Source organism: Procambarus clarkii, chromosome 20 (genome assembly GCF_040958095.1).
Source record: "Procambarus clarkii isolate CNS0578487 chromosome 20, FALCON_Pclarkii_2.0, whole genome shotgun sequence".
Classification (NCBI taxonomy): Eukaryota; Metazoa; Arthropoda; class Malacostraca; order Decapoda; family Cambaridae; genus Procambarus; species Procambarus clarkii.
The window spans coordinates 35,907,043-35,919,542 of NC_091169.1; the positions used below are offsets into that span (position 1 = coordinate 35,907,043).

The 12,500-nt window shown below is 45.2% G+C and overlaps 1 protein-coding gene and 1 long non-coding RNA gene across 3 annotated transcripts in view; one reads left to right on the forward strand and one right to left on the reverse strand.

Moving 5' to 3' along the window:
- The window catches only part of LOC123755317 (ras-responsive element-binding protein 1), a 122,696-nt gene that overhangs the window by 57,079 nt on the left and 53,117 nt on the right, over positions 1 to 12,500 (forward strand). The window contains exon 3 of one of the 2 annotated variants that reach the window (XM_069327864.1): positions 4,146 to 4,320. In XM_069327864.1, coding sequence (XP_069183965.1) covers positions 4,164 to 4,320 — 157 coding nt within the window. In that variant the 5' untranslated portion in view covers positions 4,146 to 4,163. Of the gene's footprint in view, positions 1 to 4,145; positions 4,321 to 11,247; positions 11,397 to 12,500 lie in introns of those variants that run through there. The other variant, XM_069327863.1, reaches the window with a different exon arrangement.
- Positions 4,236 to 12,500, reverse strand: part of LOC123755318 (uncharacterized) — a 21,670-nt gene continuing 13,405 nt past the window's right edge. Inside the window, exons 2-3 of the long non-coding RNA XR_011229208.1 lie at positions 6,039 to 6,209; positions 4,236 to 4,370 (exon numbers count right to left, since the gene is read on the reverse strand). This is a non-coding gene — a long non-coding RNA (uncharacterized lncRNA). The remainder of the gene's footprint in view (positions 4,371 to 6,038; positions 6,210 to 12,500) is intronic.

The following is a 12,500-nucleotide window of genomic DNA, read 5'->3' on the forward strand; positions in this document are numbered from 1 at the left end:
AGCCACAGGGACGTTAGAAAGAACTTTTTCAGTGTCAGAGTAGTTAACAGGTGGAATGCACTAGGCAGTGATGTGGTGGAGGCTGACTCCATACACAGTTTCAAATGTAGATATGATAGAGCCCAGTAGGCTCAGGAATCTGTACACCAGTTGATTGACAGTTGTGAGGCGGGACCAAAGAGCCAGAGCTCAACCCCCCCCCCCCCCCTCTCCAGCATAATTAGATACCCCTGTTCACCTAGCAGTAAATAGATACCCAGGAGTATAGTCGGCTTGTTTTTGGGGGGAGGGGGAATACCTCGATATAGGCCTACTGTGTATGTGTATTTATATATATATATATATATATATATATATATATATATATATATATATATATATATATATATATATATATATATATAAACATAATGAACCTAATCTGGAGCATAAGACTCCAATAACACAACTCGGTGTAGAATGATTGACAGGGGCGGCAGCTGTCAGTCTGGTAATACCTGGCGTGTTTATCAGACGTTCCAGGTATCTGTCCAGCTTATCTACCACCTAAAATAATGTTTGATAGCGGCTAATATCTGGGGGTTGATCCCAGAGGCCGACGCGGCCTCTCCTTGAATCATAGGTGTGGTGAGTCGAGTATTTGAGGTCGTCTCAGCGGTCGAGGGCGAGGTTGATGCCTGTATTCGGCTACTGCTTATGTGGACTCTTCCATGTGGTTGGGGACTTGAATTGTCCCTGGGGTGATGTTGGTTGATTCTCGCCATGAGGCGGGATCTTTGTTTGATCCTGTGATTATTCTGGATCCTGCGGTGTGGCAGGTTCCTGTGTGGTGTGACAGGTTCCTGTGTGGTGTGGCAGGTTCCTGTGTGGTGTGGCAGGTTCCTGTGTGGTGTGACAGGTTCTTGTGTGGTGTGACAGGTTCCTGTGTGGTGTGGCAGGTTCCTGTGTGGTGTGGCAGGTTCCTGTGTGGTGTGGCAGGTTCCTGTGTGGTGTGACAGGTTCCTGTGTGGTGTGGCAGGTTCCTGTGTGGTGTAGCAGGTTCCTGTGTGGTGTGACAGGTTCCTGTGTGGTGTGACTGGTTCCTGTGTGGTGTGACAGGTTCCTGTGTGGTGTGACAGGTTCCTGTGTGGTGTGGCAGGTTCCTGTGTGGTGTGACAGGTTCCTGTGTGGTGTGACAGGTTCCTGTGTGGTGTGACTGGTTCCTGTGTGGTGTGACAGGTTCCTGTGTGGTGTGACAGGTTCCTGTGTGGTGTGGCAGGTTCCTGTGTGGTGTGGCAGGTTCCTGTGTGGTGTGACAGGCTGGTTGGATGACTGCGTATGGTTATTGGTGATGGAATGTCTCTCGCAAGGCCGCGGCGGTATTTGATCTGTAAGTACTTAGGAACCTGTACAACTTTTCTCAATCTTTGGCGGCTTTGTTTACATTTATTAAACAGTTTACGAGCATCGTAACTTCGAAATCCGATGTTGTTATTGTTATAAACAACCTCGTAGTGCTCCAGGGATCATAAACTGTTCAATATATGTAAACATAGCCGCCTAAGATTACAAAAGACGTAGAGAGGCCCTCTTCAGTCCCGCTAAAGCTGTAACGACCTCTTAAAGACACAACTGGTGATTCAGATACTCTCACGTGAAGCCTCTGGGAAGACGGGTCACTCGGAGAGACAAAGGCGATGATGACCCCTCCACCAAAGTTAACACAAAGATCAATATAGTCTATCAGCATATGTGAAGATTTCACTCAAGTGGCTATATTTTCACTATATTGGCTTCAGGCAGTGATGCTTTGGTAAAACATGGTAGACACGATCTACTCAGCATTTGATCAATATGTTAGGCATGATCTACTCAGCATTTGATCAATATGTTAGGCATGATCTACTTAGTATTTGACCAATATGGCTGATACGATCTACTTGTCATTTGATGAATATGCTAGACATGATCTACTTAGTATGTAATCAAATCCTATACTCAATTGGACTGGAAATGTGTATATATATATAGAAGGCCTTTACGCTGTTGATCACAATAATCTTAAACTACGGAGTAAGTGATAAGTCAGGCTAGCTTAGGGTACGGTAGCTTAGGTTAGGTTAGGTTACGCCACCTTAGCTTTAGTCTCGTTAAGTTTAGCTTAGGGTAGGTTAGCCAAGGCTTCGTTAAGGTCAGGATTCTAGTTAGGTACAAATAGTAATATTTTCAGTCACAAACGACCCCTCACAGCTGCTAAGCTGCCTGTGATGTCATCCCTTTAATGAAACAGGTGCTGTACACATCTCCTATTTCTAAGTGCTTTGCGCTAGTTTCTAAACGAACGCACATTTTAAAGTTACGACTTGGTGTGCTCATCTAGACTGACAGTGTGTATCGATAATTTAAAGTATCCAAACTATTGGGAGGCATCCAAACAACATAGGTGGCCCTAGCATCATGTGATTTCACCGACCGGTGAGCCTATCGCCAGCTAGCTAGCTAGCGCTCGGGCGCGCGCGCGCGCGCTCTCTCTCTCTCTCTCTCTCTCTCTCTCTCTCTCTCTCTCTCTCTCTCTCTCTCTCTCTCTCTCTCTCTCTCTCTCTCTCTCTCTCTCTCTCTCTCTCAATTTCTGTTTCGTATAAATTGTCAGTTTAACTTTTCAATTTGCTTTTTTCTTATAAGTTGTCAGTTAAGCTTTTTTCAATATACTTTTTCTTATAAAATGAAAACTGCACTGAAGTGTTTAGCTAATATTAATTTCAGGCGCAAGTTGTGCATCTTGAGTCATACTCGAGAGTTACACACGTATAAAAGTAGTTCTTGAACTCATTCCTCCATCACACTCGAGCGAGAAACATCGTGAGTCAACGAGATGACATATTGTGTTTTAACCTTCACTCTAAAATACTCCAAATTACAACATTAGTCAAATTCAAAAATATACAAATCAGTGACAAAGAGACTACTTAAACAAATATCTAATGGAAATCTTACTAACCTAACAAATTCACAAAGTTGTAGCATTAGACATTATGATAAATATTGTGAGGAGACATTCACATATGGGACTAATAGAGCAAGAACCCGGCAATGTGATGTTATAGTGGCTAGAATACGCCTGGGATATAGACGTATCTGGCAGCTTTCTCAAAACCCAAATGTCGAGTACACAATGTGTCAACTTTGTGAAAGAAAAAACATGCACTCTCTTGAACATTATATTGTAGAATGTCCCATATTGACTGACTTTCGCCTTCCTGGGCTAAGGTATGCTGAACTCTATAACTACTATATGAGTACTGGAACACTTGATGATACTTGTACTTGATGGACTTGTACCCAAGATAGACTATGGTATACATCTGTTAAACAATGTATGTAATTATAACCTGAGCTTGTAAAAGCATCTCAGTCACCCTCAGTGGTTAATTGTTTAAAAACACACTAGTTTCTATAGAAGCTATCTTACCTTGTCAAAGTAAGAGACATAGGTGTATGTATATGTATGTGGAAATGTATATGTGCATATATGTATATGTGCATATATGTATATGTGTAAGCTGGTCAGAATTGCATTTCGCCTTTGTAAACACTCATTAATGACGCTATGTAAAAAGACACATTGAACACTGTAGGACAGACTTAAATCTGTGTATTTATGTATGTAGGTTAGATTAGCATTTTAAAAACATCACAATCACCTTATATAGTTGATTGTTCAATTAATCCCTGAACTATATGTTTAACAGATCTCTCACCCTGTCCATGGAAGACAGAAGAAAATGTATATATGGTTAGCATTGCAAATGTGTGGACAAGTCTGTGGTAGAAAATAATAATAATAATAATAAATAAAAATTACTTGTTGCCCGCCGGGTTATTGGGAGTTATACGCTCCAGACAAATTATATACCAATTTTACGCTTGTGTGATTTCTCTCCAATAAAACCTAAGGTACTCAAAGAGAGGCTAAGCTTCTTGCTTGAAATTAAAACCAGAATATAAACAACAATATTACTGAGAGCAAAACAAAGGTGATGTTTACATGTGATCAACAGCTGGCCTGTTAGCGTCTTTAACATAGCAAATATTTAACCAAATATAATTTAATATGAAACAGTAAATAACAGTTTGTTTTTTTCTCTCTTTCGTGGCGACGTTCACAGCGTGGGGTGAGCGGGAGGATGCAGCTCAATAGACGAGGCGCCGCCAGCCACAGCACCAGCAGGAGTCCATGTAGCGTTGTGGTCCGGCCTGCCCCTCCTCCTCCTGCTGCTGCTGCTGCCGCTGCTGCTGCTGTCACCGGCCGTGATACACAGCACGTCCACACCACCACCCAGGGTAAGTGGCACCTATCCTCTGGCACCTCTCATCGTGGCACCCATCCTCAACTGTCGGAGCATTTTGTCGCGTAAATATATACAAAAACAGGTCATAAAGTCCCTGTTGATGTGAGGGCATGACACAACAGGAGGGAGGGGGGGGGGAAGGGTCCTATTTACGTGAAAGTATTACCTAACACAGCCATCATGTGTTACACACTATACATGACTTTAAGCCATGTATACTGAGGTATTAGGACACACGAGCTCCAGCCATGTATACTGTGAAGTCCTGAATTGTATTGCAGTTGTCTTTAATGTTGACCAGACCACACACTAGAAGGTGAAGGGACGACGACGTTTCGGTCCGTCCTGGACCATTCACAAGTCGATTGTCAAGTCACAATCGACTTGTGAATGGTCCAGGACGGACCGAAACGTCGTCGTCCCTTCACCTTCTAGTGTGTGGTCTGGGCAACATACTTTAGCCACGTTATTTTGACTCATCGCTGCACAGGAGTCTTTAAGTCCGTCAGCGTATTGACGGTCAGGTAACTACCATCTCGCAGACTCATACACCTTCATACTCGTTGTATACATGTTCTGCTGGTGGAAAATTAATGTTTTTTAATTATCAGGGGAAAGCGCCAAGCAATTACGACTATATAGCACTTGGAAGGGTCAGGATAAGAATTCGGGATGGGACACGGGGGAGGGGGAGGAATGGTGTCCAACCACTTGTGGACGGTCGGGGATTGAACGCTGACCTGCATGAAGCGAGACCGCGTCGCTCTACCGTCCAGCCCAAGTGGTTGGACGGATAGTTACAGTGCGTCTTGTCTGCAAGACTGTCACCCCCCCCCCCCTTTCGCGTTACCTTCTTAGTCGTCCAAGTTGTTATGTCTTAACTACCGTGTTATCAAGTCTTTAAATTACGCGAGTTATTAAGTCTTTATTTGTATATCTTAGTTGTAAGCTTTAGTCTTACGCGAGATATGAGGTCTTACCAAAGTTGTCAAGTCTTACCTGAGTTGTCAAGTCTTACCTAAAGTGAGTTATCAGGTTTTATCTTACGTGAGTTATCAAGTAATACCTTAAGTGAGTTATCAAGTCTTATCTAAAGTGAGATATCAAGTCTGATGCAGGTGAAGGAAAGGCCCAATATATGTATAAATGTATTAGAAACCCAATTTTCGGATGTAATCTACACCCTTCCTCAAGGATGTAGGTTGTATACATTGTATTCATCACCTTGAGAAAGGATGCAGGTTACATCCAAATTGTTGTATTTTAATACATTTATATACATATATTGGGCCTTTCCTTTATTTTAATTCAAACATTAAGGCATTGTTTTACGTTATTCCATCAAGTCTTACCTTACATGAGTTATCAAGTCTTACCTTACGTGAGGATGAGTTATCAAGTCTTACCTTACATGAGTTATTAGTCTTACCTTACGTGAGTATGAGTTATCAAGTCTTACCTTACATGAGTTATCAAGTCTTACCTTACATGAGTTATTAGTCTTACCTTACGTGAGTATGAGTTATCAAGTCTTACCTTACATGAGTTATCAAGTCTTACCTTACGTGAGGATGAGTTATCAAGTCTTACCTTACGTGACGATGAGTTATCAAGTCTTAACTTACGTGAGGATGAGTTATCAAGTCTTACCTTACGTGAGGATGAGTTATTAAGTCTTACCTTACGTGAGGATGAGTTACCAAGTCTTACCTTACGTGAGGATGAGTTACCAAGTCTTACAGGACCCAGGCTAAACTAGTTCCACGGATGGTTTAGCGTGTAAGGTAACAGTTGCTACACTCTGGCCGCCCACCGGAGACACCACACCAACAAATAGCAGTAACGAAAGAGGCCTCACGATAATATTTAGCCAATTGAATTCTGTAAAGAGATAAAGGCGTGACTAGGCGTTCCTGTACCCATCATTGGGCCACCCTTTGGACTATGCCCCCCCACCCCAACCCCTTCCCTAACCTCACCTCTCTTCCTCCTATCTACCGGTCCTGTCAATTAATGGGTCTTGTTTCTATAACTGCACACCCTATTTACAAAAGTCACGGCTCGCATATACGTTTTCTATGCATCGGACTCGATATAGGTTAGGTGGGTGGGTTGGGTTTGTACGTTTGTAGTTCAATCTGTCCTATAAAGAACGTCGCGTTTCGCTCGTATGCGTCGCATAAAGCCAGCAATTGTCGTACTCTAAAACGGAAGCGGCTGGCGAAAGTGACGTACTGTCCCGTTTTCTGTTTTGGGTCCTCTGGTAGGTTAGGAGAGGACACGTTACATTGACCGTTTTCTTGACGTTGTGGAACATTAGAAGGACAGGCTGTCTGGTTAGGCTAAAAGGTTGGACGTTTTACAGAGCGGCAGACTTATGTAAACTGGCTGTAGTTTCACTTTACTTATGTAAACTGGCTGTAGTTTCACTTTACCTATGTAAACTGGCTGTAGTTTCTGTAACCCATTCTGTACCTGTGTAATGTAGCGTAAACCCATCCTTTTTTTACACTACACGTGAAAAATATATTGGAAATAATAGGGGGTGTTTTGACATGTCGCCAGCTTCCTGTCCCCGTCGAGGCCACCAGAGGTGATACTCAGGCAAATGTAGGTAAAGAAATGATGTTCACGACGTGTATGATACTTTTGACTTCTTTCTGCACTCTTGCCTGTTGTTGTTGTTTAAGATTCGCTACTTGGAACAAAAAGTTCCAAGTAGCACGGACTATGGTGAGCCCGTAGTGGACTAGTTCACTCTTGCCATGGCTCGACGTCAGGTGCTAGAGCAAGCATCCACTATATGAGAAGATATGGAGACTATACGATGGGCTCGAACCTGCGGCTCTGAACTTCGCAAGGATACGGATTTTATTCCATAAAATATTGTTGTGATTTCATTGTGCATCGGCTGTATGTTCAAGAACATTATTGCAGAGCCTTGCAAACCTGAAGCTTTTGGAACACTGCAACTTGTCATTCAGTTTAATCACCGTGAGGGTTGATTAGCAAGAGAAGTGGTGAATCTTGAGAGTGCGTGGGATTTATCAGTGTTTAGAAGTGTAATGTGAGGCGGTAAGTGTGTCTTGGGGTGAAGGTACACTACACGAGATTATCTTGGCTCATTGGTGAGATTACCTGATGCTAATCTCACCCTTTTTTCTTCTCTCCATCCTTACTCTCTCCTCCCTCCCACCTTCCTACCCTCCCTCCATCTATCTCTCCCTGCCTGTGGGCAACCTTTCTTGTACTTCATACCATGTATGGTGATACTGATTTTATATATAATAAATGCTTTTAATATTATTATTATAGCTATTATTAATTTGTATTTTGTTCCACTTCCTCTGCCAATACTTAATGTATGATAATTTGACAGCACAATCACTGACAATTGGGTAGTTCAATTATCAGTGAGGCGGTGAGTGACGATGTTCCTTGGATGTTACAGCTTGGATGTTGATGGGTGATAGTTTGGTGTAGTGCTCTGTAATTTATACGTTGGAGCCTATAACGTATAAAATGCGACTTATATGCAGAGAGAACTAGTTGAGCCATTAGTGAATGTGACCTAGGAAGATGATGTTGAATTCTCCGACTGGGGGGGTTGATTGAGGAGGGGGAGGTGTGAGGGGGGGAGGGGGGTGAGCGACAGATCCGGGGAGTGCTAAGGGGGAACAGGTGTAAGTGAGTGTTCACCACCAAGATAAGGGAGATAAGGGTTATCAATAGGGGGGGGGGGAGGGGGTGCGGGGTGTAGCGGGCGAGAAGGGCATGAGTTCACGGTTAAATATAGTGCGTTAGTTTGGTCCTGACAAGTGTATGTGTGGCAGGTATGCCTTGGTTTACGGGCGGTCTTGCACGCACGCACACGTATGCACGCACGCACACACACACACACACACACACACACACACACACACACACACACACACACACACACACACACACACACACACACACACACACATACACACACACAGAAAAGGGTTGAGAGGGGGGACCAAAGAGACAAAGCTCAACCCCCGCAAGAACAACTAGGTGAGTACATATTTTTGGATTGCCAGAAAGCCTTTGACACAGTACCACACAAGAGGCAAGTGAAAAAGCTGGAGATGCAGGCTGGAGTGAAGGGGAAGGCACTCCATTGGATAAGGGAGTACCTAAGCAATAGAAAACAGCGAGTCACTGTGAGGGGTGAAGTCTCAGATTGGCGAGATGACACCAGTAGAGTCCCGCAGGGTTCAGTCCTTAGACCTTTACTGTTTCTGATATATGTAAATGATCTCCCAGAGGGTATAGAATCGTTCCTCTCATTGTTTGCTGATGATGCAAAAATTATGAGGATTAAAACAGAGGAAGATAGTAGAAAGCTACAAGATGACCTAGACAGACTGAATGAATGGCCCAACAAATGGCTACTAAAGTTCAACTCGAGTAAATGCAAGGTAATGAAACTAGGTGGTGGAAACAGGAGGCCAGACACAGGATACCGAATGGGTGATTAAGTACTTCATGAAACAGACAGAGAGAAAGATCTAGGAGTTGATATCACACCAAACCTGTCTCCTGAAGCCCACATAAAAAGAATTACATCTGCGGCATACGCGAAGCTGGCTAACATCAGAACAGCGTTCAGGAACCTGTGTAAGGAATCATTCAGAACCTTGTATACCACATATGTAAGAGCAATCCTGGAGTATGCGGCCCTAGCATGGAGCCCGTACCTTGTCAAGCAAAGGACGAAGCTGGAAAATGTTCAGAGATATGCCACTAGACTAGTCCCAGAACTAAGAGGCATGAGTTACGAGGAAAGGCTGCGTGAGATGCACCTCACGACACTGGAAGACAGAAGAGTAAGAGGAGACATGATAACTACCTACAAAATTCTCAAGAATTGACAAAGTAGATAAGGATAAACTTTTTAGCACGGGTGGTACGCGAACAAGGGACACAGGTGGAGGCTGAGTACCCAAATGAGCCACAGGGACGTTAGAAAGAACTCTTTCAGTGTCAGAGTAGTTAACAGATGGAATGCATTAGGCAGTGATGTGGTGGAGGTTGACTCCATACACAGTTTCAAGTGTAGATATGATAGAGCCCAGTAGGCTCAGGAACCTGTACACCTGTTGACTGACGGTTGAGAGGCGGGACCAAAGAGCCAAAGCTCAACCCCCCGCAAGCACAACTAGGTGAGTACACACACACACACACACACACACACACACACACACACACACACACACACACACACACACACACACACACACACACACAAACACACACATGAATTCCTAGAGCCCAGTAGGCTCAGGAATCTGTACACCTGTTGATTGACGGTTGAGAGGCGGGACCAAAGAGCCAGAGCTCAACCCCCGCAAACACAACTAGGTGAGTACACACACACACTAGGGTGCAGCCCACAATAGCTATCAGGTACCTATTTATTATTAGGTTAACAAAAGTATCAGGTAAATGAAAGTCTGCCTAATTGTCTCTTGTCTCGCCCAGGAATTGAACCCGCGAGCCTCGATAGTGAGTCCCGGACGTTGACAGCTCGCCCCTGAGACCCTGCGTGGACTCTCGGATGTATACGAGCGCCTGAACGTGTTTTCCAATATACCTTTTCCTGGCGGGAAGACCTGTGCGAGTGGGGGGGGAGGGGGGGGCATCATTACCCCACTCCCCCAAGTGGCTTCCCCACCATCACCATTGTCTCCAGCTAGTCACCATCTTCACTGTATGCAGTACTGCTATTAACATGCTTTAACAATACTGTATTGCATAACACCACCATTGGCACCACCGCTCATCACCACACAGCAGCATAACACCACCGGTAACACCACCACATAACACCACCGGTAACACCACCACATAACACCACCGGTAACACCACCACATACCACCGGTAACACCACCACATACCACCGGTAACACCACCACATACCACCGGTAACACCACATAACACCACCGCCAAGTACAACAGCCACCATCAACACAACATCCGGGGCTGTAACAAATCTCCACTGTATAACCAACGTTGTCCATACAACAACAACAACAACAACAACAACAACAACAACAACAACAACAACAACACAAGCTCTGGGAGCTCGCTACAGTCCTCCAGCAGAAGAGTACAAAATACAACATAAGAATACATCGCTGTTTTGAAACCGATGTAGGAGAAACATTTCTCGAATGGTAATTAATATTGATGTATGTGATTGGCTTGCGAGAAACGTGTGGCTCTAGGATGGTTTTGGTTAGGTTTGCCTGGATTGTTCGAGTAATTTAACCGGTTGCTTCTAGGCCTAGGATAACAGGATAACACATGTGCAGGATGAGCCGCACCTTGAGAGCCTATAGGTGCTTGATCCAGCTGATTGGCAAGGTTCGTGGTTCAGTAGTGTGATGAACCGCCATAACACTGCTTCAACGAGCCGTTGGTGTCCGAATCTCCACCACTGCCTGGTATCAACCTCTCCCAGCCGGCCCCTATCCCCTAGCCCTCCTTACTAACCATTCTCGCCTCGTTTGTCAACAATTCTTAACTATATTAATGGCCGAACTGAATTTCATGATACTGTGTTATATATATGTTCGTTTTTATATGCATTTCATAAAATGTTATATACGAACGATTCGATTTCGAAGTGCGGAACGAACCGGGTTCAAAAACTATGGAATAAGGCTGTGTCCGAATCAATACCCTTCATTCAACGGATGTCAGCGAGTCGCTTGTGTTCCCAAGCCAAACTGTTTCGTGTTGTTGCGATGTGAACATGTGCAAGGAAAACAATTGCAAAATGGCCACAGCAGCCTCTGAAACGTTGATGGGAATGGTTGTGGAGGGAGGGGGTGTTGCCAGATGTGGAGGGGGGAGTGGGGGGTGGCGGAGGAGGAGGAGGAGGCGGGAGTCTGGGTCCCCCACACACTTGTCGTCTCCATGAAGGCTGGCAGACCCAGCACAGGGCATCTCCCACCACATTGTACCGCTGTGGTCAACAAACCTGGATATTGATGGACTCCGGCGTCTTCTCCTATGTAAACACAGCTCTGAGGTAAGTGTATTGGAGGTGGATGTTGATAGTTGATGTTGGAGGCTCCAGTCAGGATGTTGACTCGGATGTTTAGCATGTGTGGAGTGGTTATATAGTTACATCAAGGTGCTGTCTTTCAGAGACAGTGTTCGCGTATATATCCATTGCATGCCAATTGCATTGTTTTACGTCTGATCAGCGATATCAAATAATGCACCGAAAAACAACATTAGTAAAGGTGACAGTGGTGATCGTTGTATCCGTGGGCGTGAAGGGTCCAGGGGAGTGTTACATCTGCCAGGCTAAGAGCCAGGGATGGTGTAGGGAGGTGTACATTATGGTGTAGAATCATCATGAGAGCTGCGCTTAAGGCCCGCAGTTGGAGATAATTATATCTACACCGTGTTGTCGTAGATGCTTGTGAAGGATTTAGACGTGTGGTAACGAGCAGTTCACTCGTTAAACGTGTCACAACTATTGCCTGGTAGAGGACACAGTTTAGCATTTACCGAGTAGTGTTGACAGCAGGAAGGACAGTGGAGACGGCTGAATCTAAGAGTTAATTGATGCCTTTCTTTACGTGTTGGAGAGGTATAAGTATGGTGATGTATAAACAGTGGTCAAGCCTGATGTGTGATGGGAGCCTCATGGCAAGCCTCGCCTCGCCTCATGGCAAGCCTCGCCTCGCCTCATGGCAAGCCTCGCCTCGCCTCGCCTCATGGCAAGCCTCGCCTCGCCTCGCCTCATGGCAAGCCTCGCCTCGCCTCGCCTCATGGCAAGCCTCGCCTCGCCTCATGGCAAGCCTCGCCTCGCCTCATGGCAAGCCTCGCCTCGCCTCGCCTCATGGCAAGCCTCGCCTCGCCTCGCCTCATGGCAAGCCTCGCCTCGCCTCGCCTCATGGCAAGCCTCGCCTCGCCTCGCCTCATGGCAAGCCTCGCCTCGCCTCGCCTCATGGCAAGCCTCGCCTCATGGCAAGCCTCGCCTCGCCTCGCCTCATGGCAAGCCTCGCCTCGCCTCGTGGCAAGCCTCGCCTTATGGCAAGCCTCGCCAAGCCTCGTGGCAAGCCTCGCCTCATGGCAAGCCAAGCCTCGTGTATCATAATACACCACTCATATTATTATTCTC